Consider the following 12113-nt stretch of genomic DNA (forward strand, 5'->3'; position numbering starts at 1 on the left):
ACTTGAAATGGAGAGAATAACAATTAGGCAGTTAAGTTTGCCAGCCAATCAATGATGTCATCCAACATTTGGAAAGAGTTTCCCATCTCCCAATAATAGCTTGACATTAAGATCCATTGACGTGTCTACTGGCTTACAGTCAAGTAATTCAGTTTCTTCCCAAATGTCTATCGCATATTTCTTCATGATATGATAAGTAGGATGTCTCATTTAAAATGGGTACTTCATTTACAAGAAAGTACGTTTAAGCCTCCAAAAAGATTGATACAACATATCATGAGAAGGCGTAAATGACTAAAATGATGCGAAAAGATATGCCCGGGCATTATCATTCTGAATGATGTAAATAAAACGGCAAATTGTATCTGAATCTCAGTGCAAAAAGAAATGAAGGTAGAATATAAATTAGAACGATTTTGATTCAGGAATTGTCTTCATTGGAAGTAATGAAATAACGATTACCCTTACTCAGAGGATCATACTTAGTCCTAGATATCTTAATGAATTGAAGAAAAAGAAGGGAAGTAATGAAATAACGATTACCCTTACTCAGAGGATCATACTTAGTCCTAGATATCTTAATGAATTGAAGAAAAAGAAGTACCAGATTGTACATTGACAATACTTAAAAGTTGAACTTTTGAGATAAAGAGAGAATCGTGAGAAAAACGTATTCTCAATAGCTTCTCCACATCTAATATAGTAGTTCCAGAGTTGTGTATAAAAGATAACAAAAGAATGAAAAAGTACAATTAAGTCCCTAAGTCATGTCGTATTTACATAACAAATGAAGATAGACATGCAATATGTCCCCGTGAATAGTGTCTTCAGGAGGCCAGACCATCATACTGTAAAACATTAATCCACCAACAAGTGATGAGTTGATTTGGTCATCCAAAACATAGTAGACCTCTGATATGGTTTAGTAAGCTTAACAATCAAATTAATTAGCCTTGTAATTTAAGATTTTCCAATTTATATTTTCTGAAAATGGAATAATAAATTAATTTCCAGGGTCAAGCGCCTTTAATACATTTAAACAGATGCGCACAGCAAAAAGAAGCAATTCAGAAGAAGACTTTATCTTAAAATGTCAGTAATCAATATGTCAGTTGATGTTACTTTACACAGTGCATCATCTCATTTACCAGTATGGAGGTATCTCTAAAGAGCTACAGTATATGCGATATATTGAGCACTTCAAGCTACTTCCTGTTTGGAAGGTAAACAAGCTGAATAAAACTTTTTCCAGAACTGAGAATATTTTCTTCTAGAAAAACTCCTAAAACTTGAAAAGATTTCAAAGTTTTGAAAAGCAAAAACCATCAAACAAACACAACTTCATAACTTGGAAAAGAAAATCTGCCATATTCCAAATGACACTAGATCTTATCTCACTTTATGAAGTTCTGTCAACCTTTCAAGTGATTTTGGTTGGTGCAGAAGAGTAGCTTCAGCTTAGACCAAGTAGACATCTTTCGTATAAGGTGCTTTATGTTACTTCATGTGAACAATAAAAAAAGACCTATGCTTACTCTTTAACATTGATAACTTTGTTTTCCTACTTCCATAAATCTACCTATATTCTTCAGTAATAAAAGCCAAAAAAATCTGCCATTCTAAGTCACAGGAATGGCTACGACCTACGAATCTGATTGTGAAGTTCTTTTATAGTATGTTAGTCGGAGTTAAGTGTTCTTTCTGAGGTCCTTCAAATTTTTAGCTCGATCTACTTATACTTCATTAGTATACGGATTGCACCACACTTAGTTGTTGCAAAAGATTGCTTACCTATTAAAAACCCTTCTCTCAAATGCATGCCGCATCTTAAATATTGACCGTATAAATAAGCCCATATATCCACATTAGGCTGTGTAGTCATATAACAGATCAAAAGAAGCACCAGGAAAGTAGGGACAGTTTACAAAGTCCCACTTAAAAGTTGTTCACAACTAAAACAGCATTGACCAATAGCCACCAACCTTGTAGTTCAGCAAGTTATCTGATTTAAAAAATTACCTTATCTCTTATGAGAAGCAAGACTGCAATCCTCAATAGCACATCGGGTATTCTTAGTCCTTCTTTTGGAACCCCATCTGCAATCCAAAATTTTAAATGCTTTGACCCAATTGATGCACAGAGAGGAGGGGAAAGAAATTAAAGCAGTCAAAAGTGGACAAATAAGAATTTCACGAGAAAGACGTAAAGAACAAATATAAGTCCTTCACCTGTAAATGTTGGTGATTCAGTAATATCTTCAGCAATATGAGACAAAAACAGAAACCCATAACTGCATGACAGATGAGAAGTAAATAAATTATTTTCCCTTTCAAACAAATCAAGTGTAGCTACTAAATCAACCGAAGCGGGGGGAATACAACAGTAGGAATTTGTTAAAATAATACCATATGATAATTCACAATATATGAGAAGCCATCAAGTTATCAGCTACAAGTCTACAACTGACAGAGAATCAAATTTAAGTTCATTTGACATCAACTTCTGCAATAACCGAAGTAGCATTACAGCTTGTTGGATGATTTATTTGTTTTATTGAAACTGGTAACTTGTGTGTTTTTCTCAAATGAACCAAACAGTACATAGGCTGTACCGTCTGAAACCAGATTTACAATGTGACTCTAACACACTGAAGCTATTCTGACCATCAAATGGAATCTAGCATATCAAGAATTTCTACAGTTTCTCCTGAGTAGGACTGTTTACCCCAAAGTAAAAAGCGCAAAATACAGTTCAATTTGATCTTTTGCACAGAATTGTCCAAATTCTCAAAACATCTAGAATTTCTTTCTTTCAAGATTGTCCACAAAATGCTAGCTGGGACGATTCTTCATCTTTCTATATCCTTTGCCCATCCTCCCAACTCACAAAGGTTTCAGAAATCTTGCATGGCATTATCCAAGAGATGCCTCTAAGAAAATTAATAAGATTAATGAAAATCCTTCACGATTGTTCTCTTAGCTTGCAATGAAGAAAAAGAAGGCTGTCTCTACTCTTTCACCACATAAATAACATCTGGGACAAAGAGAGGTCCCTTTTCTCATTAAGTTTTCCGGGTAAGTACTGCTTCTTTTGTAAGAAGCTAGACAAAGCAAGCTATTTAGTTGTGTTGTTACTTTAAATACAAGTTTGTTTTGATTGTTACTTGAATGTTGTTGTGTTGTATCGTATCGTTAAATTCATAGTTATGTAATGACGAAAAGTCTCATTTCATGTAACAACCAATTTGATGTGATCACATTGTTACCCTTTCTCCCTCTCATTTTGGCTTTGGTTATTATCTAATAATCCTATTTAATCCTTTACCTTACCTTTTTATTATAGCTTTACCTTGTACCCTACTTCTCTTGTAGGTTTATCCTCCAAATTGTTGATGTGTGACATTAAGTAACAAGGAAAACAATATGCAGAAGATAAAGATAAACTGCCTAGGTCTTTATTATTTTTGGTGTAAGCAAGTAGTAATAGGAAATTCTGAAGATGTTTCTAATGTTATTGACTGGCTGTAACTAAAAGATCTTAGGGCTGTTGTAAGTATAAATTTTTGGAGGGGAACTACACTTTGATGTAGTATACCTGTGGATATATAGAAGTAAATGTTACCTTTCTCAAAAAAAAAAAAAACAGTTAAATCTATCCAAACAGTGTATTCCTCAAAGCGATACAATACTACACAATACAATATAATATGATATATCATGAAACAATACATAACAACTATCCATTAAAGTTATTATTGTGCACAACACCTCAATATTCAGTAGGCATGTTGTTACTGTGCACAACACCTCGAAATTCAGTAGGCATGTTGTTACTATGCATGACACCTCGATATTCAGTAGGCATGGACAATATAAGAGAGAGGCCAAGAAGATCAATGAAGAGTCCCTTTAAAGAACACCAAGAGATCTCCTCTTTCTTCTTTTTTTTGAGAAGGTAACAGTCAAGAGATCTCCTTTCATTTATAAAAAATTGCAGCACAAACTTAAGGAATGGAGTAAAGAGGAGAGTGGAAACCTTGGCCTACAGCAAAAGAAACTGCTAGAACAATTGGCAGAAATGGACATGGAGAGGGAAAACAGAGTGCTTACAGAAGAAGAAATAACAAAAAAAGTTGCAGTCCTACTAGAATATGAGGATCTGATTAAGGAGGAGGAAATTGCATGGAGACAAAGATCAAGAATACTATGGCTGAAGGAAGGGGACAAAAATACCAAGTTTTTCCACAAAATGGCAAATTCTCACAGCAGGTACAATAACATTGATCAATTAATGATACAGGGGGAAGTCACTCATGAGCCAGCTGAAATTGAAGGATAAATAATCACTTACTACAAGAAGTTGTATACAGAACCCATACCATGGAGACCTACTCATCAGTATGCAAACTGCCCGGTCATTACCGAAGAAGAGAAAATGGCCCTTCAAGGCAGATTCGAGGAAAATGAAGTGCTAACATGCCTAAAGTTATGTGCAGCTGACAAGGCCCCTAGACTAGATGGTTTCACAATGGGTTTTTTCATCAAGTGTTGGGAGATAGTGAAGCAGGATATAATGGATACTTTTCAGAAATTCTATGATCAAGAAGTTTTTGAGAAGAGTTTTAATGCTACATTCATTGCACTTGTACCCAAAAAGAAAGGAGCCAAGGAGCTAAGGGACTATAGACCAATCAGTCTTATAGGTAGTATTTATAAAATACTATCTAAAGTACTCACAGAGAGACTGAAGGGCGTGATAGACAAACTGGTGGATTCACAACAAATGGCATCCATAAAAGGGAGACAAATCATGGATGCAGTTTTGATTGCTAACGAAGCAGTAGACTCCAGGACTAAGCAGAAAAAGCCTGCATTCTTTGCAAGTTAGACATAGAAAAAGCGTACGATCATGTTAACTGGAAGTACCTGATGAAGATCTTAGAAAGGATGGGATTTGGACAAAAGTGGATGAACTGGATTATGTTCTGTATCTCAACAATAAACTTTTCTGTTCTAATCAATGGGCTTCCTGCAGGTTTTTTCAGCTCACAAAGAGGGCTCAAGCAAGGTGACCCACTATCACCTTTCCTGTTCTTAATCATTATGGAGGGTCTGAACAGTATGATTAAGACACCTAACACAAGAGGATGGTTGAAACGTTTTGATGTGTCGAGAGATGGTGCTGAAAGTTTGGAAGTGACACACCTTCAATATGCTGATGATACACTCATCTTCTGTGGAGCAGAGGAAGAACAACTGAAATATTTAAGGGTGATACTGGTCCTATTTGAAGGGGTATCTGACCTGCACATTAATTGGCGGAAAAGCTTTATGTATCCCATTAATGAGGTCAATAATATGAGTTATATAGCCTCAATTCTTGGGGGTGTAGTTGGCACTTTGCCAACAACCTACTTAGGCATGCCTTTGGGAGAAAAATCCAAGTCTATTGAAATCTGGAATGGCGTGATAGAGAAGTGTGAGAAAAAATTGGCCAGATGGAAAACTCAATACTTATCAATGGGAGGGAGGTTGGCCCTCATCAACTCGGTACTTAATGCTCTACCAGCATACATGATGTCATTATTTCCTATTCCAGCAGGGGTCATCAAAAAATTGGATAGGATAAGAAGGAATTTTTTGTCACAAGGCAACAGCGAGAAGAAAAGATTTCACCTGGTGAAATGGGAATCTGTGGTAACTGGGAAAAAGAATGGCGGATTGGGAATAAAAAATCTGATATTCCAAAGTGAAGCACTCAGAATGAAATGGTTGTGGAGGTACTCATTTGAAGATCAGTTAATGTGGAAAAGAGTGGTAGGTGCCAAATATGAGGCGGAAGATAGTTGGATGACCAAGGATGTGACTTCACCTTATGGGGTCAGTTTATGGAGATCCATAAGAGAATTATGGGAGGAAGTCAAACTCAACTCCAAGGTGAAAGTGGGGAATGGGAACAAGACCAAATTCTGGAAAGATGAATGGCATGAGTCAGGTTATCTGGAACTCCTCTTTCCAGACATATATAACCTAGTTCTCTCACAACAAAGGGCCATTGCAGAGATTTGGACAACACAGGGCTGGAATTTCCAGTTCAGAAGACATCTCAATGACTTGGAAGTGATGAGAGAGGCAAAATTTCTCAACATTGTTGGAAACTTCAATGGACTCCAGGCTGAAGAGGATGCATTATGGTGGAAAGGAAGCAGCAAAGGTATATTTAAAGTAGGTGCAGCTTACAGGTTGATGGAGCAACGAAGTCAACAGATTCCTATCTGACCATGGAGACAAATTTGGAAAGGCAGAATTCCTTATAAAGTCTCATGTTTTATATGGCTGCTAGCTAAGGAAGCAGCTTTGACACAGGATAATGTTATGAAAAGGGGGATAACCTTATGTTCTAGGTGTTTTCTTTGTGGAGAAACATCAGAAACTGTTAACCATCTTTTTCTACACTGCAAATTTACTCAACAATTATGGAGGGTATTCTGAGTCTCAAAGGCATATCCTGGGCTATGCCTAGGAGAATTACTGAAGCCCTAAAAAGTTGGGAGGAGGCAGGAGTGCTAGCTAAAGACAGAACGAGATGGAGAATTATCCCTGCTTCAATCTGGTGGGCAACCTGGAAAGAGAGAAATTCTAGGTGTTTTGAGAGCATAGAGAATAGTATGCAGAAAGTTAAACTCAACTGCATTTTGTTGTTATGTTTTTGGTGCAATCAATTATACTCAAATGAAACTGTCTCTATAATTGATGTTTTAGATTCAATTTAGATTTAGAATAGTGGAGTTTTTGGAGTTCATCTGTATATAAGGTTTAGTACTGTCCATGTACTATTGTGTTATAATACAAAGTTACCAAGTTTCAAAAAAAAAAAAATTGCAATCATGATTACCAGGCATGTGATGCATTTGATAAGAAGGTGTCACCAAAACTTAGAGCGGTGAAGTGTTGGCTAGTTAAGAACTCTCATGTTCAGAAGATGAGAGTTGCAAAAATAAGGATGTTGAGGAGGACAACCTTTCCTAGGATGGTTCAGGCATATGAAGAGGAGAGATGCCCTAGTAAGGAGGTGTGTGAGGTTGGCAGTAGCGGATTCAAGGAGAGGTAGAGGTCGGCCAAAGAAGTATTGGGGTAAGTTGATTAGACACGACACACCGCACCTTCATCTTATCGAGGACATGACCTTAGATAAGGGGTTATGGAGGTCGAGGAGGGTAGAAGGTTAGTAGGTGCTTGAATGTTGTCTCCCTTCATTCCAGTTTTATATATACTAATCTCGTAGTTTCTTTCCCTTCGATTTCTGTTAATACCTGATGTACTTTGGTTCGGTTATCGCATTATTTTGTTGTTGTTACTGTTTCTTTTCTAAAAGTTATGTAATGATTTCGTTATTATTTGCTATGCCTTGAGTCGGTATGTTATTTTTTAAAATTGCTTTGTTATGAGTTATTTTAGTTTCGAAAACAGTCTCTCTACCTCCATGAGGTAGGGTTAAGGTCTGTGTACACCCAACGAGAAAATGATCAAAATGGTCCTTTATATATGGGGTTTGGATTATTTTGATCCTTCATATATACCACTTGATTGAAATAGTCCTTCATGTATACAATATGTTATCATTTTGGTCCTAAACTCTAACTCTGTCAAAAAACTAACGGTTTTCTCTTTTCTCCCTCTCTCTGCTTCATTATCATTGAAACCAAGCTGCCATATGATTTAAAAATGGAAGATATCTGGCATCATTTCTTCCTCATTTTCTTCTCAATCTTTTCTATCTTTCTCTACTCCCTTCTTCCTAAATTCTGATCCATTTCTCATTCTCCTCTACAGATCTGATGATGTCTATGGAGTATTGCTTAGTTCAGTTAGCTTAGTTCATCGTAGTTAATTTTACTCTTGTAACCGATATCCATTTTAGCATATATGAATCGAACTGTCGCAAAATTTGAATGCCTTTTCCTTGAAACTCAAAACATGACTGTAAGTGTGTATAGAGTTTGAGAAAGAAAAAAAAAAAGTTCATTCTTGTTTGGACAAAAAACAGAGGATGAAGGTTTTATGATCAATTAATTCAAAATTAATATGGAGTACTAAAATTCATTTTCTCCTTCTAATAAATTTTATGTTCTGGTTTTTTCATTTATCGGAGAATTTCCTACTTGCGTACTTGTTCATCTTCTTCAGCGTAGTTGTTAGAGAGTGATGACGGAAAGGCTTGGTCCTTCATCATTATCTTCTGACACTCTGCCACCGTCATGACGGCGTAGTCGTCCCTACCGCCGACAATGACGATACCATATGCGAGGTATAACTTCGATCCATGTTGACCAAATTCTGGAGATTCGAAAGATAGAGAGACGACGATTCAGAAAGAGTTAGGGCTTAGAACATGTTTCTCCTTCAAGTATAATTTGAGCTTTATCACATGGCAGTTTAGTTTTAATGGACGATATAGAAGAGAGGGGAGGTGGGGGGAAGTAGGGAGATGAGAGAGAAGGAGGAAAGTTACTTTTTTAACAGAGTTAGGGTATAGGACCAAAATGGTCACATATTACATACATCAAGGACTATTTTAATTAAGTAGTACATATGAAGGATCAAATAGTTCAAACCCCACACATTAAGGACCATTTTGATCATTTTCTCTACACCCTACACTACCTCCACAATCCCCACCTGGTGGGATTACACTGGGTTTGTTGTTGTTTTGTTGTAAGGCATGTAATACATTCTTCACTAAAAAATCCCTTTACCGGAGAGATACTGAAACACATTAATGGTGGTCCATTTCTTTTATCAGGAGCAGTCTATGATAGAGAAATAAGGTATATACAGAACTCAAAGTTGATAACTTTACGTACTCTTTTATTTCTTCATAAGTTTTCTGCTTCAGTCGTGGTGTGAATTCTGCCCAGTCATAGTCTCCAACTCCAAACCTGTAAAGAAGATAGATTGTTTCAACACTCTCATGCATTAGTGTGAACAACAGAGAAATAACACAGGAAAAAACACAGAGAAATAACACAGAATGGAAAGGAAGATAGCCAGATGATACCTCATTAAAATTTTGACAAATGCGGCCCTCTGGCTTTGATTAAACCCCAGTACTCTAAATGATTTTCCTTCTCCTTCCATCAAAGGAAGTGGTATGGAAGAGTCCACTGCCAGAGTGAAGAACTTTTCTTTAGATACTATCAAGTATCCTAGTTATATACTTTTAGTAAGTCTAGTTGAAATGTGAAATTAAATCAAAAGTTCATATTTCACCACGGGATCTCTTTCTGTAAGGCCTTCTCACAACTGGCGCTCCAGGTAAAGCTGTCTCACCATCACTCAAATCCGCTTCATAGTTATCATCCTCACCATCAGAGGTCACCTCTTCCAAACCAGCAAGATCATCGTCTTCAACAGACACCATCTGGGAGGAGAATGAAGAGATAGTCATGAAAACAGTAGAACATAGGGTATCCTTGTAAATACAGTTTCAGTGCAACCTTTGTATTGTTTGATTCATTATAGAAATAGATACAGTAACCAGTTTCATAAAAAAAAGGTAGGTATCTACTTGTGAGAGTTGAGCATATAAAGTAAATACCAAAAATATACTCCCTCCATCCCAAATTATGTGGCCTGTTTCGGATTTCGAGAGTTAAATGTGTTTCCTTTGACTGCCAATTTTTTATATGCCTTTTAAATATTTTGAATTGTTAATTATTATGACTTAAAGTACTTCTTCTGTAGTTTCCAAATATATTATGTTTATTTTTAAAAAAAACTTAAAGATTCTATATCTGAATTCACAGACAAAATTAAGAAACTTGACTCCTCTTGAAATCCGAAATTGTGTCACATAAATTGAGACGAAGGGAATAAGTACAGATGGCAAATTGAAAGAATGACTAGATTAACATGTACAAAAAATGTAGAGTTTAATGCCCTGCCAATTGATTCAACAGAAGAAAAATTGAATAAATGAAAGACCCATTTGAATGGCATTACACACCTGTTTACGACTTCTCTTTCCCTTGCCCATACCATTGAATTCTTCGACTTTATGCATTTCATATCTATCTCGTAACAATTCTTCCCAGTAGGTTGCTCTCTCAGAATTGAGTACTGTTGCTTTGTTTTCCAAGGGAGGAGCTGGGATATCTTCTTCTGGTGTTGCTTCTGCTTCTTCTATATACTCAAAATTAGCTACCTAAAACATTCAGAAGCTTTTAGCTTTTCCTAGATCAGCTAACCAAATACAAAGCTCAAATGCATCCAAAGAAAAGCTAAAATATGAAAAAACCTTAGGAGGACGATACTTTCACAATTAAACCGATATATTATCATAAAAGCTTTCTTCACATTATCCCCTTTTCTTCATTGGGAAAAAAACTTGAAACAACTTTGACTAGATAAGGCCTGCAGAACAAATGCAAGTTGCAACTAAAAGGCTATGCAGCATATGATTTCCTTATTCTTGCTGGAAAACCTTAGAGAAGACCAGTCAAAGCATTTCTTGCTTAGGAAGTACTTAATCAATTAGACAGGGTAATGGCAAGAATCAAGCATATCAAGAGAACCAGCGATACCTTTACACAAGAGAACATTTCTAGTATGAAGATCTGGATTCTAAGTATAGAAATATCAAGCTCACACTGTCCTGGTGTTATTGCTAAATAAATTGTCTATGGTCCTTCATGTGTTTATTACTTCTTTTTTTTATGACAAGGGAAACCCGCAGCCGCTACCCATTTGGTGCGCACAGGGTAAAACCCCCGCTCCTATGCAATAGCTCGCAAACCACATATGAGAGGTAACCCACACTAGGCAAGCCTGGTGCGACGAGCTTGACCCAAAAGGCAAACCCCTTGCTTTCGCTGGCAAGGGGTTTCGAACTTGAGACCTCCAACATGAAAGTCCCAAGCCCAAACCACTGGGCCACCCCGAAGGGTTCTTCATGTGTTTATTACAGGGGGAATAAAAAGGAAACAAAATAGTATTCAAGGTGCAAACAAGTTAGAGGTACATGGTTACTATGGTTATTGACAAAAGACCTTCATATTCCACCTCATCCACTCCTACTGTATTCATAAAGTTCCTCCTCTTATTAGTGTTGGTATCTTGCGATAAATTCTTGTATACCATCTCTTCCTTCAACCTTTATCATTAAATTAGTCTTATACATTTTATTTTTTTATGAAGTGAGAGAAATTTCATTAAATTATAAAACTACTGAATCCAGTACAAGAACCCATTGATTTATTAACAAGGTGACATGTTCATAATATGTCGTAGTACATAAATGGATATGATATTTCCTGTATGCAATTTAAATTGAATAAATACCACCCCGCAAATGCAAGTGGCAAAGTAATGAGTAGAATTAAGTACATTAACTTAAGACATGAGCAATCATACTACAGTAGAAGTGCATTCCACGTCAAACAGTACCTCTGCAAATTTAAGGGAATTTTATTAAACTTTAACTAGTACACCACTTCAGAAGAACCAAATATATGTATTCTGTTCCTCCGTTTTTACGTTAAGTGCAAGTACAGCTTAATATTTGAACAGATTCAACTTAAGCACTGAGAAAGTGTAAGGCCTTGTATATTTCGAAACCTAGGGTGTGTTTGGTATGAAGGAAAATGTTTTCCATGGAAAATGTTTTCCTAGAAAACAAGTGGATTTCTAACTTATTTTCTCATGTTTGGTTGGTGAATAGAAAATATTTTCTGAAAAATATATTTTAATGTTTGGTTGGTTGGTGAATAAAAAATATTTTTCAGTTTTTTTTTTTTTTGGCTTGAAACTAAAAAATACTCTTTAGGAAAATAATTTATGATCCGAAAATCAACCCTGATAATTGATCTAGGACCCGATCCCGACTGCCAAACTAGGACAAAACCGCGATGACCGTTCCAAAATCCGACCCTGAGATTTGACCCAGGAAAAAAAATTTCAAGAACAATTTTTTTTTTAAAATGACGGGGTCGCTGGTTGGATGGGGGGGGGGGGCCATAAAAATGAAATATTTTCCAAAAACAATTTTATTAAACAAAAATATTGACGGGGATGGCCTGGGTGGCGGGCAGCTGGGGGGTGGGGTGGGGTAGGGGT

General features: G+C 36.4%; 1 protein-coding gene across 1 annotated transcript in view; it reads right to left on the minus strand.

The window, feature by feature from the left end:
• The window catches only part of LOC125824888 (CHD3-type chromatin-remodeling factor PICKLE-like), a 38424-nt gene that overhangs the window by 7577 nt on the left and 18734 nt on the right, over positions 1-12113 (minus strand). The window contains exons 21-26 of the mRNA XM_049504229.1: positions 10006-10203; positions 9270-9420; positions 9058-9163; positions 8864-8938; positions 2229-2290; positions 2020-2096 (exon numbers count right to left, since the gene is read on the minus strand). Of these exons, the coding sequence (XP_049360186.1) occupies positions 2020-2096; positions 2229-2290; positions 8864-8938; positions 9058-9163; positions 9270-9420; positions 10006-10203 (669 nt within the window). The remainder of the gene's footprint in view (positions 1-2019; positions 2097-2228; positions 2291-8863; positions 8939-9057; positions 9164-9269; positions 9421-10005; positions 10204-12113) is intronic.

Source organism: Solanum verrucosum, unplaced genomic scaffold, assembly GCF_900185275.1.
Source record: "Solanum verrucosum unplaced genomic scaffold, falcon-dt-bn FXZP01000086.1, whole genome shotgun sequence".
NCBI lineage: Eukaryota > Viridiplantae > Streptophyta > Magnoliopsida > Solanales > Solanaceae > Solanum > Solanum verrucosum.